This window comes from Lynx rufus, unplaced genomic scaffold, assembly GCF_022079265.1.
Source record: "Lynx rufus isolate CCGP_SWC_20201006 ecotype Redwood Valley unplaced genomic scaffold, mLynRuf1.p SCAF_1, whole genome shotgun sequence".
NCBI classification, from domain to species: Eukaryota; Metazoa; Chordata; class Mammalia; order Carnivora; family Felidae; genus Lynx; species Lynx rufus.
In genome coordinates this window covers 815,804-838,489 of record NW_025814823.1, presented here as the reverse complement: position 1 = coordinate 838,489, position 22,686 = coordinate 815,804, and the positions used below count along the sequence as shown (strand labels likewise).

At 38.4% G+C, this 22,686-nt stretch overlaps 1 protein-coding gene across 2 annotated transcripts in view; it reads left to right on the top strand.

Moving 5' to 3' along the window:
- Positions 1-22,686, top strand: part of PSPC1 (paraspeckle component 1) — a 75,111-nt gene that overhangs the window by 12,909 nt on the left and 39,516 nt on the right. For both annotated transcript variants that reach the window (XM_047077408.1, XM_047077401.1), the window contains exons 3-4: positions 9,069-9,164; positions 13,227-13,423. In XM_047077408.1, coding sequence (XP_046933364.1) covers positions 9,069-9,164; positions 13,227-13,423 — 293 coding nt within the window. The remainder of the gene's footprint in view (positions 1-9,068; positions 9,165-13,226; positions 13,424-22,686) is intronic.

Below are 22,686 nucleotides of genomic sequence, written 5' to 3'. Positions count from 1 at the left end.
AGTATCCATTTACTTTACTATTGGTTGGGAGTATTCAAATGTTTTAAGGTTTGGGGAATTGGACACAAGGTCAGTGTAAAACATCTCTGCCCCATGGAGCATAGTTTGGTGATACGTAAAGCATTTTTCAATTTGTTTGGGACTGTCAGGTGTTCATGCTAAAGCTGTAATTCGTGTTACATATGTTTTACAGCACTGCCAGTTCTCAGAGATTTTGGTCTTACACTCTGTTTAGAGAATGCTTGCTCTCCTTGTTCCACTTTATTCATATTTTGCTAAGAAACATCTTAGAGAAGCTGTTTTATCTTCATTTATTCATCCCCTCTGCAGTATCAACTGATACTCTCCAATTTATTTTTTGTTATAGCATTTACTGGTTTAATTTGTAGGTCTTTCTCTGCAGGAGAATGCCAAGTTCCATTGAGGGCAGGGACTTGGTCTTGTTCAGTACTATAATCCTAGCACCTGTATTTTTTTTAATTTAATTTTAATTGCAGTACAGTAAATATATAGTTTTATGTTAGTTTCATGTGTACATACAATACAGTGATTCAACAATTCTGTATATTACTCAGTGTTCAGCAAGATGAGTGTACTCTTAATTCCCTTTACCTATTTCACCCACTTACCCTGCTCTCTGTTGTTAAGATTGTTTTTTGTTTTTTCTTTTTTTTTTCTTCTTTGTTTCTTAAATTCCACATGAATGAAATGCTATGGTATTTGTCTTTCTCTGACTTATTTCATCTACCACGATACTCTTCTAGCACCTGTATTTTAATAATTCCTGGCTACAAATTAAGCTAATAATAATAATTTGTTAAAGTTTTTTTGTTTATTTCGAGAGAGAGAGAGAGAGAGAGAGCGCGTGATCAAGTGGGTGCATGGGAGGGGCAGAGAGAGAATTGTAAGCAGTCTTTGCATTGTCAGCATGGAGCCTGTTAAGGGGCTCAAACCCATGAACTGAGATGATGACCTGAGCAGAAATCAAAATTCATGTGCTTAACTGATTGAGCCACCCAGGTACCCCAGCTAATCAATTGTTTAATGAAGGAAGGAAGGAACTAAAAATACTCAAGGCATGTGATTAGTATTTTTTCCATTGCAAGCTTTGATTAATTGGTATTTTTTAAAAGTTACAGCCAGGCATTGGAAAACAACCATGTCTTACAGGTAGCTTTTAGAATAACTTAAAAACAATTTTGAGGGAGTGGGCAAGTGTTGACATTGTATTATCCATTCTGTTTCATAATCATGGTCATAAACATAAGCATGTTGGATTTTGTATTTTTCAGATGAGAAAACTGACCCAGAGATGTTAAATAATTTGTGTAAGATTGCACAACGAATAAATGGTGAATTTTAGCCTGATGCCACATCCCTTTTTTTTTTTTAATTTTTTTTTAACATTTACTCATTTTTTTGAGAGACAGAGCAGGAGTGGGGGTGGGGGAGGGGCAGAGAGAGAGGGAGACACAGAATCTGAAGCAGGCTCCAGCCTCAGAGCTGTCAGCACAGAGCCCAACATGGGGCCCGAACTCACAGACCATGAGATCATGACCTGAGCCAAAGTTGGATACTTAACCGATTGAGCCACCCAGGCGCCTCATCCTTTCTTTTCATATTGTGCTATAGGTGGAGTGATTTTTTTTTTTTTAGAGACTCTTCCTTGCTCAGGAACTTTGTTGTTAGTTAAGCCTTCTAATGGAACTCATGAGATCATGACCTGAGCTGAAATCAATAGATGATTAACTGACTGAGGCACCAGGTGCCCCTATTTTTTTTTTTTTAATTTTATGTATTGGCAAAGGTTTAAGAATACCCAGTGAGTGAAAGTGAAGTCACGTGAGTGTTTTATGAATCCTGGTGCTGATGGAAATTGGTCACTTGGAGGTATTTAGTTACTGAGTATAAAAACCTTAAGGTTGTTTTGCTGTTATAATAGAGGTATATTTTAAGTAAGTATTTGACTCAAAACTTTGGTGTATTGCTTTATATCTGGTTTATCATGATTGGCTACATCTAAATTTCTTAATAGAGAATTGAGTAAGTATATCATATTTCTAGTGGATTAGTGTGTATTTTTTCAAGAATATTTCGTGACATCAGGAAATGTAACTCATGAAAAAAATTCCTTTATTATTTTTTAAGTAATCTCTGTGCCCAGTGTGGGGCTTGAACTCATGACCTTGAGAAGAAGAATCACATGCTCTATTGACTGAGCCAGCCAGGTTCCCTGAAAAATTTTTTTAAAGGGAGTATATACCACAGAGAAGAGAGTAGACTAGAGGTTCAGGGAAATAGGGAATTCATAGCTAATGAATTTGGGGTTTTTTGGGGGGCGATAAAAGTATGCTGGTATTATATCATGGTGATGGTTACACATACTAAAACCCATTGAACTGTACACTTTAAAATGGTGAATTTTATGGTATGTGAGTTATATCTCATTAATGATACAAACAAAACTAAACACATTGCAAACTCCACATCTGTTTATGGCAGGGCCTTTGGCTATGCATCTGTGCTAACTACTGCTCAAAAACTTAAATTCATGTAGATAAATATATATAGGGGTGCATGACTGGCTCAGTCCATAGAGCATGTGGCTCTTGATCTCGGGGTCATGAGTTCGAGCCCTCTGTTGGGCGTGGAACCTATTTAAAAAAATGTATATTTATTTTCTATAAATAAAACAATGTAGCAAGTAAAAAAAAAAAAGGGACGCAAGACAAGACTAGATGTATGCTACGATCCAAATTTGTGTTAAGAAACTGATCAGAAAAAAAAGAATGGAAATAAAAATGTGAGTATGTCAGCAAAAGTTATATTTGATAAGTGTGCTTACAGGTGTATCTTGGAAGTCTCCTTGGTTTCATGATTCACTGGTTGGACTCAGGCCTAGCATATAGTTTTACGTCTAAGATTTATTACAGCAAAAGAATACTTAGAGCAAAATCAGTAATGGAAAAATGCACACCAGGTAAAGTTTGGAGGAAACTAGGTATAAGCTTTCCAAGAGTCCTTTTCCAGTTGAGTTGGAAAAGTACTTGGCTTAATTCTGCCAGCAACTAGTTAAGACAATAGAATGAAGTGTTAACTACCAGGTGAAGTTTAACTGATCATAGTAGCCATGTCCATATATAAGGAGTGGGGTGGAGGGTGGTTGGTTTTTTAAGTTCCCACTTACCTGGCAAAATACCAGAATTTAGGACTTCATGAAGGAAAAAAGCTTAGATGGTTTGTGTTCAACATAAACCACATTGTTTGCACAGTTTTGGCACAGAAAATCAGCCTTATCTGTTAGCATGGTGGGATAGCTGTTTCAGGCCTATTTTGGTAACTCTTTAAGCAGATAAGGGATTGATACATTAATTTTTTCATACCTTTCCTATCTTATATTCCTACTTTCCAGGGATTACTTTTCCATCATTTTATTTGCTTCATCACATCTTTCTGTTAAATGGGGTTCTTTTAGATTCAGAAGAAATACTTAAATAAAAACAATACTGTAATATTGCTTTTGCTTATATAAATTGGAAACACAAGAGGTATCTAGCCATACCTGCTGGTGGTGGAAGTATGAATTACTATTTATTTACCTTTCCAGAAAAACACCCATAACTTTTACACTGTTGGTGTCATTTGGGTCCAGTTTTAGTTTTATACTCGTTTTTGAGAAGTATTTATAAAGGTTGATATTTTATTATTTATTAGAGGTCTTCAGAAGAACAAAAAGAATATTAAATAAACTTTTTTTCTCCATAAAATTTACCATATGGGTCCATTGGGTTATTTTGTAATCTGAGATCATATAGGTCCTAGTGATTTTATTTTTCCTCTGTCATAAAACGTACTTTATCATCCTAAGAATTGTTTATCATTACTCTTCAATTCTCAGCTATATTAAAGACTAAAATTGACAAAACCCTGCAAAAATGCTGTATGTGTGTAAGAATTTAGTAGTGAAACAAATTGTCCTTACATAATCCTTTTTTTAATTGCATACGCAAAAGGTTGCATCATCTTTTAAGTCATCACGTCACCTTGTTCTCACCATTCTGCTTCTAAAGAGATCCCTGAACAAGTGAGGAAAGATCAGTCACAAATATATATTTTTTCTAAGTTTATTTATTTTGAGAGAGACAGAGAAAGGGTGAGTGGGGGAGGGACAGAGAGAGGGAAAGGGAGAATTCCAAGCACTGCCAGCGCAGAGCCCGATGCCTCGAACTCACAAAACCATGAAATCATGACCTGAGTCGAAACCAGGAGTAGGATGCTTGACTGACTGAGCCACCCAGGTGCCCCAGTCACAATTATGTTAATCATTCTGTTTCATTTCAGAAAACATAGAAACCTTGAATGTCCACCAATAAGTATGGTTAAAAATTATGGTGCATGCATACATCTGAAATGGTGCCATTTTATATTGAATGATAAAGGATGTCTGAAGAAAGCATGGACAGGTGAATTATTCTGTGTAAAATTATATATATCTAGCAGAAAGGAAAATCTGAAGAGATGTTCATGAAACATAATCAGAGGTCCTTTCCAAATGGTAGGATTTCACAGGACTCACTGACTTCTGTAAAACGTACTATGGACAATTATCAGTATTACAGCTAAACCAGTGATGGATTAGTTTAGAGCAGAGTGAGGAGAAGAAACTCTACACATAAGAACCTCCAGATTGAGCATTAATGGTTGATCACTGATTTGTTTCCTTTTAGTCTTTATACCTATGAAATATTTTTCTACACTACTAAAAAGAGTAAATTTAGTAATTATACCTATAAACAGAACTTATGTTAGGTTTTAAAAACTTTTTTGGGGTGCCTGGGTGACTCAGTTGAGCGTCCGACTTTGGCCCAGGTCATGCTCTCACCATCCTTGAGTTCGACCCTTGCAGTGGGCTCTTAGTTGTCAGCGCTGAGCCTACTTCGGATCCTGTGTCCCCTTCTCTATCTGCACCTCCCCTACTCGTGCTCTCTATCCCCAAAATATTTTCAAAAAGAAAACAACACAATCCTTTTTTTTTTTTTTTTTTTAACACAGATCAAAGTGAAATAAATAAGATGTGTGAGATAATGGACAAAAGGAATTTTTACAGGCAGTGGTGCATACAGTGAAACCATAAATGTTCACATTTTAACATACAGCCCAATGAACAAAAATAAGAGTCTCTTAAGGACATCTTTTGAACACTACACATGGTCTTTCTGTTTTATGTAATGTGATGAACGTGGTTGTGACTGCCTGATCTTTGCTCACTTATTCATGTATCTCTTTAGAAATGGAATCCTAGGTGTAGGTATAAATATGTAACATTTGTTTTTTTTTTTTTTTAATTTTTTTAACGTTTATTTATTTTTGAGACAGAGAGAGACAGAGCATGAACGGGGGAGGGTCAGAGAGAGGGAGACACAGAATCTGAAACAGGCTCCAGGCTCCGAGCCGTCAGCACAGAGCCTGACGCGGGGCTCGAACTCACGGACCGCGAGATCATGACCTGAGCCGAAGTCGGCCGCTTAACCGACTGAGCCACCCAGGCGCCCCATAACATTTGTATGTATTGGTTAAGTTCTGTCTCAGAGAGCTGTATTCACTTTGATGTCTTGTGTCTGGTGGCCCATATTCGTATGTTGAAAATTGAAAAATTTTTGTTACAAACTCAGCATTATTTGGGAGTATAGTAGAGATGTCATTATATTCTCTAATTTTGTTCATCATTTCCTTGACTTCATAAAATTAATTTTGTCATTTCTAAGTAATTCTGTCATGTTCTGAGCGTGATGATTTGCTTAGTACGTTTTCCTTCTTGAGTCTCCTTTTCTGATTTTTCTTTTGGATGGTAGAGGCCTTCTGGTATTGAAATAGGGGGAGTGTGAGTTTCTTTGTTGGCCTTGCTCAGATGTAGTTCTTACCCGGCCGCATTATTTTTCTGGTGTGTGTGGTCCTGCAGTGGCTTCCAGTGGGTAAGTGGTCCATATAGTGCATTTTGTTCATTTGTCCCTGGACCTCTTTGGGTCCTCTTAGAAGTAACACATCCTCCCAGGGTCTCAGGAACTCTCAGCTGCTTTCTCATACCTCGTTGGCTTGCATATGATCTATGAGGCTGTATTTACTCATTCTTTTTCTTTTTTTTTTTTTTTTAAAGTAGCTCCAGTGTGGAGGCCAGTGTGGGACTTGAATGCACAACCCTGAGGTCAAGACCTGGGCTGAGATTAAGTCAGACATTTAACAAACAGCCACCTAGGCGCCCCTGTATTTACTCATTTTATTTATTTGTTTATTAGAGACAGAGAGAGAGACAGAGTGTGAGCAGGGGAGGGGCAGAGAGAGGGGAGACACAGATTCTGAAGCAGGCTCCAGGGTCTTGAGTGGTCAGCACAGAGCCCGACATGTGGCTCGAACTCACGAACCGCGAGATCGTGACCTGAGCTGAAGTTGGACGCTTAACTAACTGAGCCACCCAGGCCCCCCACTCATTCTTTATTACACTTCTGCTTTTAGATGTTAGATATGAGGTCTCACCCTTAAAATTGAGGCCTGTAAGGCTCTTTTCTTTTGGGTTCCCACTTAATTTATCTGCGGTTTCTATAATCTCATCGTCACCCCAAGGTATTCCGCACTTGATTCTATTTCTTATTCTGTCTAAAATGTCTTCATTAGTCCCGGAATAATTTTTTTAAATAAAGATTTTAAGTAATCTCTACACCCAGTGTAGGGCTCAAAACTCACAACCTGCAACCAGAGGTGCATGCTCCACCAACTGAGCCAGCTTGGTGCTCCCCAGGAATCATTTTTAATAATCGTTTTTAATAACAGTTTAGAATTTGAAGTCTTTGTTACTCTCAGGATCTTTATTTGTAAAGGGAAGCTTTTAGAATCCAGAAAGCCCCTTTACTTCTTAGTTCTTATGTTAAAGCTGCAAAAGTTAAGTGATTTGTTTTTTTCTGAAGGCAGTATAGATTTTACTATTACTTACATGGTAAGAGACTGATAGGAACAAAATTTCTTTCTTTCTTTTCTTTTTTTTTTTTTTTAAGACTTAGGCAAAGATTTTTTACTTGTGGTTAGGCCTACATAGTTCCAAAAGGTGAACATAATCAACAAAACATCTGCAAGTACCAGAGGAGGTGCTCTGTTATCAGTAGAAGGCACTGATGATAAGAAAGATTGATGTGGATCTTCATGTACAGATGATGGTTCAGTCCTGTCAAATGAATATGCTGTATTTTGAGTGTGATAATTGGGAGGCAGGAGCTGGAAGAACCAAAGCCTCTTCTCTACTGGATTAGGCAGCCACGCCCTCCAGAGGTATTATTAGAGATGACATGTAGGGGACTGTGATGGTAGCAGTGACAACATAGCAGGTGTGCCAATGATGATGTCATCACCAACAGTTTGACAGGATCTATAAATCCTTAGGTGCTTCTCATCCAGCTGATCATCTGTAATCCATTCCTTGGATAGGCCATCAAATCCACTTTCACAAAAATGAATCCAGTGCATTCAGTTATCACTGAAAACACATCAGTCCTGGTATTTGCTAATTTGGAAAAAATGGTAAAAATACTGTTGGATCATTTTAGAAATGAGTCCAGTCAAAGCTACAAGAAATGAGTCCAGTCAAAGCTACAAGAAAATGTTTGTACCAAACACACATGGGTACTTTTGGTGGTATAATTTTTAAATCTTGCTCTTGGCTATAAAATCCTTACAAAGTTAATAGCAAGGAAAATTTTGATGTCAGCATATCATCCATTCTATTTCCTTTCCCTGTTTTGTCTTCCTCAGTGAACTTTCCCATCCTTTTGTTTTACTTAGGAAAGTAGTAAAGAAGGAGGGTTTACAAGTCTTATCTTTGATCATCCACTCTTGTCTCCTCTTTCCCCCAACCTCCACCTTGAATGTGTTGTGTCTTCTGGCTCTCTCCTTCTCTATTTGCTTGGCTGCTTGGCCAGTGTGTTTTAGATGTCATTTTAGGTTTTAGGAAGACTTTTCTGAACAAGACTGGTTAGACGCAGGGAGGCTGGAAGGTGGTTGGATATGGGAGTTTGGGATGGTGGGATATGGGGATAATAATTCCACATACATAAAATATGAATCAGGTGCTCATTCTTTTCCATTGTGCTGTGTAAAAATTAACTACAGTGGTTATGTAGGTTCACAGTTGTTGATTTACTCCTCTGTCATTTTGAATAGGCAGCGCTCTAAAAACAAGCGTTCATTTTTGTTTGACTTTAACGTTCATTTGTATCTGGTGCAGCAAATGTTTATTGACTAATTTTAAGAGTATATGGGGGGGGTGGGAGCACCTTGGCTCAGGTCCTGCTCTCGCGGTTTGTGAGTTCGAGCCCCATGTTGGGCTTTGTGCTCATAGCACAGAGCCTGAAGCCTGCTTCGGATTCTCTCTTTCTGCCTGTCCCCTGCTTGTGCTCTGTGTCTTTCTCTCTCTCTCATAAATATTAAAAAAAAAAAAAAAAATAGAGTATATATGGTAACTTCTGAGACATTTTTCTCAAGAAATTTCCCAAGTATGTATCTTGGAATTATTATTATTTTTTAATGTTTATGATTTTTTTTTTAAAAATTTTTTTTTTTTCCAACGTTTATTTATTTTTGGGACAGAGAGAGACAGAGCATGAACGGGGGAGGGGCAGAGAGAGAGGGAGACACAGAATCGGAAACAGGCTCCAGGCTCTGAGCCATCAGCCCAGAGCCCGACGCGGGGCTCGAACTCATGGACCGCGAGATCGTGACCTGGCTGAAGTCGGACGCTTAACCGACTGCGCCACCCAGGCGCCCCAATGTTTATGATTTTTGAGAGAGAGAATGAGCAGGGGAAGGGCAGAGAGGGAGACACAGAATCTGATGCAGGCTCCAGGCTCTGAGCTGTCGTGGGACATAAACTCATGAGCTGTGAGATCATGACCTGAGCTGAAGTTGGTCGCTCAGCTGACTGAGCCACCCAGGCGCCGCATGTATCTTGGAATTAGTATAAAGAATTTCTAGGAGGATGTTAATTCTAGACATTGTATTAATTCTTATGCTTTTTACCTATCCAGGACCCCTCGTCCAGTCATTGTGGAGCCTATGGAGCAGTTTGATGATGAAGATGGCTTGCCAGAGAAGCTAATGCAGAAAACTCAACAATATCATAAGTAAGATTTTACTAATAAAGATATTTTTAGATATGTGCTTTCAAGGATGTTACATGACATTTATTGTCAAGTATTGTTGGATTACAAGGTTTTCTGTCCAGTCATATAATCTGGTTAATAGAGTGGCCTGGTCTACATGGAATGCTCTTCTTGTATATAATGGGCAGAACATTAACTTAGGAAAGTCTGCTTTTATAACTGGGACCGGAGTAGGTAGCTAGATGGAGACTATCAGTAATTATGACAGAGACACAATATAATTTAGGTACCATGAAAATATTTTTTTAATTAGTATGCTTTAGTTACATTACAGGTTAAAGGGAGACTTTTGGTGGGGGTAAAGCAGGGGAGATCCTAGTTAGATAATGTGGCACAAGATAAGCACTCCTAGTGGTAAAAAAGAAAAATAGCCAGTTTTCAAAATGTGTATTATTCGTGTACTAGTTGCTTTTTGCTCGATATGTTAGAAATACTTTTACATAAGTTGCCTGTATGAATATATTTTATTACTTTTAACCAGTCACTTGTTCATTATGGTAGATAAAACACGAGCATGCATGAATTCAGCAAATAATGGAGTGCTTTTGTGCTAGGCACTATTCTAGGTGTGGTCAGTGCAACTCTGAACTGTTTCTGCCCTCCTGGTGCTGACATTTCTTGTGGTGGAGTCACACAAGAAATAAGGAATCAAAAATTACAAAACCCGTATTAAAGGTTAACATACGATGTTATAGGTATATGTATGGTCTAAAAGCTTAGATCAGAGGGTATGCATATTTAAAATTGATTAATACTGGCAAATGGTTTTCCAGAAATAACATACCAATTTATACTCTTTGGTATGTATAAAGGTGTTTTTCTTTATCGTGACAAAAAACGGATGTTATGATTTTAGGATTTGATAGCTGATGTTTAAAATGGTATTTTATTCATGTTACTTTAATTAGTGTTCTTTGATTATAGGGCAGTTGAATGTTTTTCTTTATGGTTGATTTAAATGAGAAATATGAGTGCTTATTACATGCGTGGTACAGGAGATGTTTCAGTGAACAAAATAGGCCAGAAATTCAGGCTGTGTTGGGGTGGTAAGGAAGGTAAACAGTAAAGTTAGTAGAACAAATACGGCAGAAGGACAGGGGAAAGTGGCTGCTGTGAGCAGAGTGGTGTGGCTCTTTGTATAGGTGGTTGGGGAGCCTACCTGAGAGGGTGGCGTTTGATTAACAGCTTGAAGGGGTGGGGAGGAAGCTAGCTATGTAGGTATCAGACGTGGATGGAATAGAGAATAGTGATCTCGGCACAGGAAATAGTAACTATAAAGTCCAAGAAGGAAGACTCTGGAGAGATTCTAGGAACAGTAGAGAGGCCCGTTTAGTTGGAGCATAATGAGTAAGGATGGAGAGATGAGGTAGAGATAAAACCTTGGGAGGAGTGCAGATTATTGTGTCTTGCTGGGTACTGAGCTGATTGGGCTTTTTGTATTGTATGAGAAAGGAATGAGCAGGGTAGTGGCTTAAACCTAAATTTAACAGAAGCTCTTTGGCTACCGATTGATTTAAGAATAGATTGTCAAGGGTGGAATTGGGCAGATAAATGAGTTAGGAGCTCACAGTGGTGATGGTGAAAAGTGGTCAGATTCTGGATAGATATAGTTTGAAAATAGACTTTGGAATTTGCTGATGGACGTGGGAGAAAAAGAGTTAAAAAGCACGATTACTTGGTTTTTGGCAGAAGTAACTGGAAATAAGGAAATTGCTAATGATTGATCTGTAGAATCCTGTAGGAGGAGCAGTTTGGGGGGAGGAAGTTCAGGAACTTTGTTTTGGACATGTTAAACAGTTTGAAATGGTTTTGAACACCCAAGTGGAGATGTCAAGTTAGTAGTTGGATTTGCATCTGGAATTTAGATGAGCTCTGTGGGCTGCAGTTACCACGTGTGATAGAAAACTGTGTCAAAGGATTGAGCCCTGGAATACTCCAATATATAGAGGTTTGGAATATCAGAAGGAATTAGCAAAGACAGGAGTGGGAACAGTCATTGGTGTAGGGGGATCAGCCAGCAGTGTGTCCTTGAAGCAAGGAAAGAACGTATTTTAGGAGAGAAGGATCAGTTATAATTCAGAACCCCTTTGATTTCTCATATGTTTTTTTTCCAAAGACTGATTTACTAGATGCTTGACTTTTTTTTCTGGTTATAGTTTACCATTACAAATTTGAACTAGAGCATACTTTCTGGATTCAGGGTTTAGAGAACTGGAATTGTAAGGGTGTTACAAAAAGTGGAGTTTATATGCATATAGGAAAATTTGCTTATATAATGGTTTAATTAACCCAGCAAACCTTACAAGATCTCATTATATTTCCAGTTTTACTGCTAAAGAGTTGTACTTAGAAGGGAATGTTCACAGCATAAGAGCCATGATTCAAATTTAGTTTAACTCCCCAAATCCATATTGTTTCAGTAGTGTTTCCCTGGAGAAAATTAAGATTTTTTAATATTTACAGTTATAGTCCAAGTGTGACCTAGGAACTACTGAATAATAAATAATTCTTTCAGAAAAATTAGTGCATGGTTGATTCCCCCAATTTTCCCCTTTCCCAGTCCATGTTTAAAAAAGAAAAAGTATTTTTTAGGTATAGAATACCTAGATCATAGTTAACTTTGTTTTTTTTTATGTGCCTCTAAAAATATTTGAAGCTGTTTCTTGTGACTACATCTTTACCTCTGACGACCTCCCCCTTTATCTCCCAAATTTGTCTTACCTACCCATCTTTCCCTCCCCACCCTAAAATGAAAGTTAAAATTTAGGATTGCAGGAAATGTATATTTTTTGTTGTTGAGACATCTATACTTTTATTGGTGGGGTACGGATTATGTTCTTACCAATGTTTTAAATTTTATTTATTTATTTTCAAAAGTTTATCTATTTTGAGAGAGTGCACATGAACAGGGAGGGATGGAGAGAGAGAGAATCCCAAGCAGGCTGTGCACTAACAGTGCAGAACCAGGAGATTGTGACCTGAGCCAAAATCAAGAGTTGGACACTCCATTGACTATGCAACCCAGGCACCTTACCAATGTTTTTTAATAGAAGCTATTATAGGCAAGAATAATTGAAAAAATTCTTTGAATTTCAGGTACATTAATACGTCATTCTTTTTTTTTTTTTTAATTATTTTGGTCATTTGCTCATCTTTTATGCATTCATTCAAGAAATAAGTACTAAATATATACAGTGTGCCAGATAACGTGCTAGGTATTTGAGGTATAGCATTTAACAGACATATTTCACATCCTCATTGAGTTCATAGTCTAACAAGGAAAAACAAGTATTAAATAACTACAATTGTAATAAGTTTAGGCCTTTATTTTTTGGTGTAGCCAATTAACACATAACACTCAATAAACTATTTGCTTTTATTACTATGCCTAAAAGTTACTTAAAAAAAATTTTTTTTTTAACATTTACTTATTTTTGAAAGACAGGCAGAGCATGAGCGGGGAAAGGGGGGAAAAGAGAGAGGTACAGAATCTGAAGCAGGCTCCAGGCTCTGAGCTGTCAGCACAGAGCCTGATGTGGGGCTCGAACTCATGAACTGTGAGACCATGACCTGAGCTGAAGTCAGACGCTCAACTGACTGAGCCACCCAGGTGCCCCTAAAGGTTACTGTTAGAGAACAACTTTGATTCTAGACAATTTATTTAGGGCATATTTGATTCCTGTGTTGCATGTTGCCTTATATAAAATTGTTGAGGGAAAACCAGAAAGCCTTATTGAAGGTGATAATTAGGGGAGTGCAGCTTGTAGGTAGTATCAGATTGCTTAGTTTTGAATCTTGGTTCTATGCGTACTAGTTGGGCATCCTTGGGCAGTTTCTTAAACTCAAGCTTGTTAAAACATGAATTACCATATTGTCATGAGGTAATTCATGTAGAGTACTTGCCCAGTACAGTGCCATGAACATTGTAACTGCTTGCTAAATGGTAGTTCTTGTTGTTCTTATTTGTTGTTTTTTTGCCTTTTAAACATAGATTTCTGTATGTTTTCAAATGTAAACTCTTAGGGAAAGAGAACAGCCACCACGTTTTGCTCAACCTGGGACATTTGAATTTGAGTATGCATCTCGATGGAAGGCTCTTGACGAAATGGAAAAGCAGCAGCGTGAGCAGGTTGATAGAAACATCAGAGAAGCCAAAGAGAAACTGGAAGCAGAAATGGAAGCAGCTAGGCATGAACACCAATTAATGCTAATGAGGCAAGGTAAAATGGGTTTTCATATAGATATAGTATGATTTTTTTTTTTTTCTTAAGGCACATACTATTTAAGTTGCTGTTTATGAGTTAGAAGGTAGTTGGAACTCACTGTAACGGAAACAAAAATCTCCCTTTTCCAAGAGAACTTCCTTAAAAAAAAAGCAAAATGGGTGCCTGGGTGGCTCGGTTGGTTAAGCGTCTCACTTCGGCTCAGGTCATGATCTCACGGTCCATGAGTTCGAGCCCCGTGTCGGGCTCTGTGCTGACAACTCGGAGCCTGGAGCCTGTTTCAGATTCTGTATCTCCCCCTCTCTCTGCCCCTCCCCTGTTCATGCTCTGCCTCTCTCTGTCTCAAAAATAAATAAACGTTAAAGAAAATTAAAACAAAACCATAGAACTTACTAAAATAAGTTTTGCCTACATAAGTAGTATTCTTGGATGTTATTAAAGTGGTTAAATTTTGCCAGTAGAAGATAGATGACTCTGCTGGCAAAAAGAAGCACAGTGGGTAATTCTTTTTTTTAAAAAAAATTTTTTTTTTCAACGTTTATTTATTTTTGGGACAGAGAGAGACAGAGCATGAACGGGGGAGGGGCAGAGAGAGAGGGAGACACAGAATCGGAAACAGGCTCCAGGCTCTGAGCCATCAGCCCAGAGCCTGACGCGGGGCTCGAACTCATGGACCGCGAGATCGTGACCTGGCTGAAGTCGGACGCTTAACCGACTGCGCCACCCAGGCGCCCCCAGTGGGTAATTCTTGGTATGTGGATTTGGCAAAAGTCACATCAAATGTTGTACACCTGACACTAATATAGCACTGTATGTTAACTAAGTGGAGTACCAATAAAAATTAAAAAAAAAAAAAAAGTTTATTGGGGCGCCTGGGTGGCTTAGTCGGTTTAGTGACCGACTGCGGCTCAGGTCATGATCTCATGATTCATGGGTTCGAGCCCTGCTTTGGGCTCTGTGCTGAATGCTTGCTCAGAGCCTGGATTGTGCTTCAGATTCTGTGTCTCTTTCTCTCTCTGCCCCTTCCCCGCTTGTGCTCAGTCTCACTCTGTCTCTCAAAAATAAATGTAAAAAAAAAAAAAAAAGTGTATTTATTTTGAGAGAGAAAGGGAGAGCATTCACACATGTGCATGAGCAGTGGAGGGGCAGAAAGAGAGAATCCCACGCAAGCTCCATGCTGTTAGTGCAGAGCCCGATGTAGGGCTCAATCCCATGAACTGTGAGATTGTGACCTGAGCCAAAATCCAGAGTCGTTGGATGCTTAACCAACTGAGCCAATGATGCTCCCCTAGAACAAAAACTTGTACTTTTATTTTTAAATTTATTTCGAGAGTGAGAAATCATGAGCGGGGTAGAGTCAGAGACACAGGAAAGAGAATCCCAAGCAGGCTCTGTTCTGTCAGCGCAGAGCCCAACTTGGAGCTCGATCTCACAAACCGTGAGATCATGACCTGAGCCGAGATCAAGAGCTGGGTTGAGCCATCCAGGTGCCCCTAGAGCTGACTGAATTTTTAAGAACAATGATAATGGGTGATAATTTATTCTCATAGTTACTGGTCAAATACCTAACCATAAGACAAGCTGCTTGAATATATGTAGAAGCCCACTTCTTTCCTCTCTGCTAGGTTTCTTTTTATGCCTATCTTTACTGTTTATCTTTCCCCTTCTTTAATTCTCCAAATAATTTCTTCTGGTAATTCCTGTCACTCATTTTTTCAACTATCTGTAATAATTTTGTATTTTTTTTTAATGTTTATTTTTGAGAGAGAGAGCATGTGCGTGCACACGCGAGTGTGGGGGAGAGGCAGAGAGAGAGGGAGACAGAGGATCCCTAGGATCCCAAAGTAGGCTCTGTGCTGACAGCAGAGAGCTTGAACTCACAACGGTGAAATCAGGATCTGAGCTGAAATTGGACACTGAGACACCAGTGTGCCCCATAGTTTTGTATTTGTTAAAAATAAACCTCTGATTGCTTTCTATTGTGTTAATTTTTTTGTTTTTGTTTTTTAAAGTAAGCATTTAGTAAACATTTATCTACCTTCTTTGACTACCTCCAGAGATCAAGGCACTATAGATATCTACCTAGATTTCTGCCTTCTTTTTTTTTTTTTTTTAATTTTTTTTTTCAACGTTTTTTATTTATTTTGGGACAGAGAGAGACAGAGCATGAACGGGGGAGGGGCAGAGAGAGAGGGAGACACAGAATCGGAAACAGGCTCCAGGCTCCGAGCCATCAGCCCAGAGCCTGACGCGGGGCTCGAACTCACGGACCGCGAGATCGTGACCTGGCTGAAGTCGGACGCCCAACCGACTGCGCCACCCAGGCGCCCTGACTGCCTTCTTATTGGACTGTTATTTAATCTTTGTCTCCTCTAAAGTATTTTTTATACTAGAGCTGGTATTTCTTTAAAAGGTGAAAATGTGATCATCATTCATCTTTTTAAATCCTTTTGGTAGAGGGGCGCCTGGGTGGCGCAGTCGGTTAAGCGTCCGACTTCAGCCAGGTCACGATCTCGCGGTCTGTGAGTTCGAGCCCCGCGTCAGGCTCTGGGCCGATGGCTCAGAGCCTGGAGCCTGCTTCCGATTCTGTGTCTCCCTCTCTCTCTGCCCCTCCCCCGCTCATGCTCTGTCTCTCTCTGTCTCAAAAATAAATAAACGTTAAAAAAAAAAAAATTTAAATCCTTTTGGTAGAGTTTTGATTACTAAAAGTCCAGTGTTTGTTTTTTCTGTTCAGTAAAAGTTTATTGAACATGTATGAAGTCACTAACTGTGCTGATGCTAATTAAATACATTAAAAAACAATCCAGCTCAACAACTATAGAAACTAGTCAGACGTTTCTGGTTTCATTTGGATTCTAAACTTAGCAGTTCTGTAAGTTTACTCTTCAGAAAATTGAACTCATTTATTGTCATGTACTATGTTTAAAGATTAAGTCTCTTATGTAGCAGAAAATTTGAAAATTGTTTTATGTGATGAGGTTTCAGAATCATTTGCTGCTTAGAGCTGGAAGAGAGGCCTTCAGTTTTATCTAGTCTGGTGGTTTTATGGTTTTAACATTTGGTTACACATGTGAATCAACTGGGGGATTTTAAAAAATTTAGTTTCTTGGGCTCCATGATTGCTCTAGTACTTCTCTCTAATATGAATTGTTTTCTGCTCAGAGCCTGCTGGGCACTTTGCCACTGTCTACAGTCATGCCATAATCTTAGCACATAACTGATTAAATATGGAAGCATTTATACATGTATAAGCTATTTGTTGCTGCTGCTGATAAATGGTATTATAACAGTCATTTCTTCAGCACATAATGTCAGTTGAAGAAGACACTGAGGTATTTGAGGATATAGTGTTGACAAACAGCAATATTTCTTTAGGCCTTATAAAGCTCTTCTGAGCTTTTAGAAGATTTGCCTCATCTCTAAGGACATTGTATGTATGTATGTATGTATGTATGTATTTATTTTTTAGAGAGAGAGAGGGAGACAGAACATGAGCAGAGGAGGGGCAGAGAGAGGGGGAGGAGACACAGAATCTGAAAGCAGGCTTCAGGCTTAGCTGTCAGCACAGAGCCCAACTCTGGGCTCGAACTCGACTGTGAAATTATGACCTGAGCTGCAGTTGGACGCTTAACCAACTGAGCCACCCTGGCACCTCCAGTTTGAGTTCTGAAGCACAGTAATTTTGCAGTTATTTCCCCTGAGCTTTTGTTTTTTCATTGTTTTTTGTATGTTTCTTTGTAACCCCTGTTAACGGTATTTTTGGTTTATAATATTAGAAAAGCACATTGATTAGTTTATATTACTCCTGGTTTTACTTTTGCTGAAGTACATCTTACATTTATTTCAGCAGATATCTGCTGGTAATTTGTTTCAGTGTTAGTTTGTTTCATTGTTAGTCAAAACTGTTTTTAATTTGTAGTTTTCTTTTATTCTATAATTTTATACTTCATACAGCATTTCCAAGGGTGTATTGGGGTGGTGGAGAGATTTTAGGTAATCTGTGTTCTGTGGCTGTGCAGAAACACAAACAGGGCTCTCTGGTTGACCTTTCATGGAAATAGAAAACCCAGTTAGTACAGAAAATGTGTCTCCTCCCCTGTCCCCCCTTCTGCTTTCTTGTAGGAATCACAGGTTTCTTCTATATTTTAAGTTTGTTTTGTATATCCCTTAATGAAAAGAAAACTTGAATATGTCAGTAGATATGTATGTGTATTTATTTATAACCAAAGAGTCTTCTGTTTATCTTTCTCTGTACCTTGTTATTTTACTTTCTACAGTAGTACATACTTCCAGATCTTGGTTTTTTGTTTTTAATTTATTAGAAAAATTATTTTTCAGTTTATTTATTTTGAGAGAGAGAAAGCATGCTTGTGCATGAGTGGGGGAGGGGCAGAGAGAGAGGGAGAGAGAATCCCACGCAGGCTCAGAGCTGTTAGTGCAGACCCCGATGTGGGGCTTGATCTCCTGAACCATGAGCTCATGACCTGAGTCAAAATATGGAGTCGGATCCTTAACCATCTGAGCCACCCAGGCATCCCCGTCTCAGTTTTTAAATGGCTGCATATATTCTGTTAAGTGGGTATAATTAGTTTAGCTCATCCTCTGTTGATTTATCTGTAGTTCTCTTTCCAGGTTGTTGGTAAAAGCAGTGCCTCAGTGAATGTTTGTATATCTATACCTTAGCAAAGTTTTGTGACTTTTTTTTTTTTTTTTAAATTTTTTTTCAACATTTATTTATTTTTGGGACAGAGAGAGACAGAGCATGAACGGGGGAGGGGTAGAGAGAGAGGGAGACACAGAATCGGAAACAGGCTCCAGGCTCTGAGCCATCAGCCCAGAGCCTGACGCGGGGCTCGAACTCATGGACCGCGAGATCGTGACCTGGCTGAAGTCGGACGCTTAACCGACTGCGCCACCCAGGCGCCCCTTGTGACTTTTTTTTTAATGTTCATTTGTTTTTGAGAGAGAGAGAGAGAGAGAGAGAGAGAGAGAGCGAGCTTGTGTGCAAGTGGGGGAGGGGCAGAGAGAGAGGGAGACACAGAATCCAAAGCAGGCTCCAGGCTCTGAGCTGTCAGCACAGAGCCCAACACGGGGCTCAAACTCAAGAGACATGAGATCATGACCTGAGCCAAAGTTGGATGCTTAACCAACTGAGCTATGGAAGCGCCCCAGTTTTGTGAATCTTAATTCTTCTTGGATACACTGATACGTTTTAATAGTTGTACTTTACTGATGTTTATTTAATGTTTTCTAGATCCAAATCCCATTATACTTACTACAGGTTTTTTTTTCCTTCTCCATTTGTTTATGATCATCAGCATAGGAGCAGTTTCTGAATTTTCTTCATGGTTATTTTGTGTTATCTTTGTTCCTAGAGTTATAAACTTTGAACAGATGAAATTTAACTCTGCGTGAATTTTGTTATTACTCTCTCCTCTTCCACCACTGGGTTTTTATGATTGTATTTTCATTCTTTATATGTGCTATCAAACTGGTAAATCAAGTAGTAGAAGTATATTGCCTTTATAAATATCTTTTGATTCCTGATAACTGAAGGAAAGAAAACCAATGGAATAGGCATATTTTATTCCTCTTTCATTCTCTTTTCCTCTCAACTTTTATTTATTTTGCATCTGATTTGTTTGGATTTATTTAACTTAATTTTTTCTTTTTCAGTATAAAGGCTGATTTTGTTTATTTTTCTGGTGTTTTAGAACATTCAAGTTTTATTCTCTTAGTAGTTTTCAGTTACACAGTAATTATTTAAAACATAGCCACTATGTTACACATTAAATCCTCAGGCTTTACTATTCTTAAGGGCAGAACTTTTATCCTTTTACCAGACTCTCCCTGGTTACTTTACTTTCCAGCCCCTTGAAAGCCACTTTTCTAATGTTTGTTTCTAAGAGTTTGATTTTTTTTTTTTTTTTTTTTTTAAGATTCCACATGTAAGTTCTACCATGCAGTATTTGTCTTTATTTGACATACTTTACCGAGCTTAATGCCCTCAAGGTCCATCTGTGTTCTTGGAAATGTAGGGTTTCATTTTCTTGTGGCTGAAATAATATTCCATTGTGTGTGTGTACGTATATTGTGTGTATGAGGGTGTGTAGATAGATGTATATTGTGTGTGTACACCACATCTTTATCCATTCTTTCATTGATAGATAACTTAGGTTGTTTCCGTATATTTGCTTTTGTGCGTAATGCTGCAGTGCACATCAAAGTGCACATATCTCTTCAATACTGTGTTTTCATTTCAAGTTAATGTTCTTTAATTTGATAACGTTCATGTGTTTTAATCTTAACCCTATTAAATAGAGGAGTCATGACTTGTCTTTTCATCATTTGGTGTTTATCCTCATGATTTAAGAAGGGTTCATAGAAACAACATTCCTTGAGTTCTTGCATGTTCTAAAATACTGTGATCCTTAACATTTTAAACTGGTGCTTCGAATTCATGGATCTTTTTCTGTCTTCCTTTCTTAAGTACTTGATAGTATGTTTCATTGTCTTCTAGCACTGAATGTTTCTGTGGGGAAGTCTGAGGTAAGCCTGAGTTTTTTCCCATCTTGTCGTAATTGACTCCATCTTGATTCTTTCTTCTTAAGTAAAGTTCAGTAGCTTATTTAGGATATGTTCCCCCCACCCCCACCCCCCCCTTTTTTTTTTTTTTGCGAGAAAATTTGAACATAGAGTTGAAGGAATTTTAAGGTGTTTGCCACTTAGATTCTGTTACTAACATTTTACTATACCTTATTACTGCTTTCTGTCTGTCAAGATGCATCTTGTTGTGCAATACAGTGTTTCAGCTTTTCCTTGGGGCTAAATATGCCCTTACAATCTGTAGATTCAATGCTTATATTTCTAGAAAATAGACTTGTTAGGTCAGAGAGTATACATTCAGTTTTCATGAAGGATATTAAGTTGAGAAACACTTCTACAGTCTAGTAAATCAAATTTTAAATTTGTCTGTATTCTCCTTTAGTTCCTTATATTCCCATGTATTTGATATATTAAAGTTATAGATGTAATTTTATGTTATTTATCATTAAATTAGGCAAGGATTTTCAAATGTTATTTGGTCTAGTAATCACTAGTGCTTCAGGGGCGCCTGGGTGGCTCAGTCGGTTAAGCCTCCTTCTTCAGTTTAGGTCATGATCTCATGGCTCATGAGTTTGGGCCCTACATCTGGCTCTTTGCTGTCAGTGCAGAGTCCACTTCAGATCCTCTGTCTCCCTCTCCCCTGTGCGTGCGCGCGCTCTCTTTCTCGCTCGCTCTCTCAAAAATGAATAGAAACATTAAAAAAAAAAACGTAGTGTTACATCTGATGTCTTTATGTGTATGGATGCCTTTGGATTCCTATTTTTTTTAATGTTGATTTATTTCAATAGAGAAGCATGAACAGGGGAGTGACAGAGAGGAATGGAGAGAGAGAATCTCAAGCAGCTCCAAGCTGTCAGCATGGAGCCTGATGTAGGGCTCAATCTCATGATTGTGATATCATGACCTGAGCCAGAATAAAGAGTTGGACACTTACTAGAGTTGGGCATCCATGTGCCCCAGGATATTTTTTTTATTTTTTTTTATTTTTTTTTATTTTTTTATTTAAAAATTTTTTTTTTCAATGTTTATTTATTTTTGGGACAGAGAGAGACAGAGCACGAATGGGGGAGGGGCAGAGAGAGAGGGAGACACAGAATCGGAAACAGGCTCCAGGCTCTGAGCCATCAGCCCAGAGCCTGACGCGGGGCTCGAACTCCCGGACCGCGAGATCGTGACCTGGCTGAAGTCGGACGCTTAACCGACTGCGCCACCCAGGCGCCCCCCCCCAGGATATTTTTTTAAGAAAATACCTGTTACTGTGATTTACTGAAATCAAAGTAAAAGTGTTTTTTACAAAGGAAAAAACACTCTAGCTCTCTCTCTATTTTTTTTTGTAATTTTTTTCCCCAGAAGGATATTTCTCTGGCAGTGTTTAATATATAAGCTTTGGTGAAATTTCAGGAACTTTAGTGTTGGGTTCTTTGAGCTAATTATTTTACCAATGTTGCAGATGAGGAAATACTGTCTGAGAGGGTAAAGCAGCTTTCTCAACAGGCATAGCTTAAAAGGAGAAAATCTAGTTGGAAAACAAATGTCTTAGTCCTTTTCGTGGAAGAAAATGCATATTTTTACATTTATTATATGTGGTAATTTGTCCATGATTTAAGAGAAGCTAGCCTACAAACTCATGTTAAAATTATTATAGGATATACTGAATAGACTTTTTTGGATAATCAGTGATAAAGGGACACTGTGCACATTTTGGCTTATTGAGGTAGATAATATATTTTTGGTGTCTACTAGCTTTCTCCAGCTAAAGTAATTATATGATAGTTGTATGGTTCTCAGTGGTTGTACAGTGGAGTCAACTAGGGAGCTTCAAAAAAAAAAAAAATACTGATATCTACCTCCCAAGAGATTTTGTGGTTAAAAGGTACTTAAGTAGTTCTGATGAGCAGTTAAGGATGACAACTAATGGTCTGAATGTTCAAAATCATTGTAGTAGTGTTTGGTGACTTTTTAAGATAGCTAAGTGTTCTGTCAACTGGCATGTTGACAGAATCACCCGGTCCCTACTACCTGTGTCGCTACAGTACATTTATAATCAGTCTGAATGATTTTTTTTTTAAATGTTTTCTTTAATCAGTGTACCCCTCGTGGGGTTCGAACTCATGACCCCTAGATCAAGAGTTGCATGATCTTCTGACTGAGCCAGCCAGGCCCGTCTGTCCAAATCTTTTTTCGATGACATAATTAATACATAATTCGATCTGTTTTCAGTCTGTAAAAATGGGAAAGATAATTATCTTGTTAAGGTTAATGATGCCTACTTTGTCATGGTTATGATATTAGGGTAACTGACTCATAGAATGTTAACTGTGACTGTTAGTATTTTGGTATGTTCTCTTCTTTTTAAGTTTACATATTTATTTTGAGAGAGACACATGCAGGAGGGGCAGGGAGAGAGGGAGAGAGAATCCCGAGCAAGCTCTGCACAGTCAGCACAAAGCCTGATGTGGGGCTGGCACTCATAAACCGTGAGATCATGGCCTGAGCTGAAACCGAGTCGGACACATAACTGAGGTAGCCACCCAGGCACCCCTGTTATGTTCTTAATAATAGTGATTTGTTAAGGAACATTTAATCAAGATAATTTATGTTCATATTAGAAATTTCAGATAACATAAGGGAAAAGGGAAATAAAAGCAACCAGT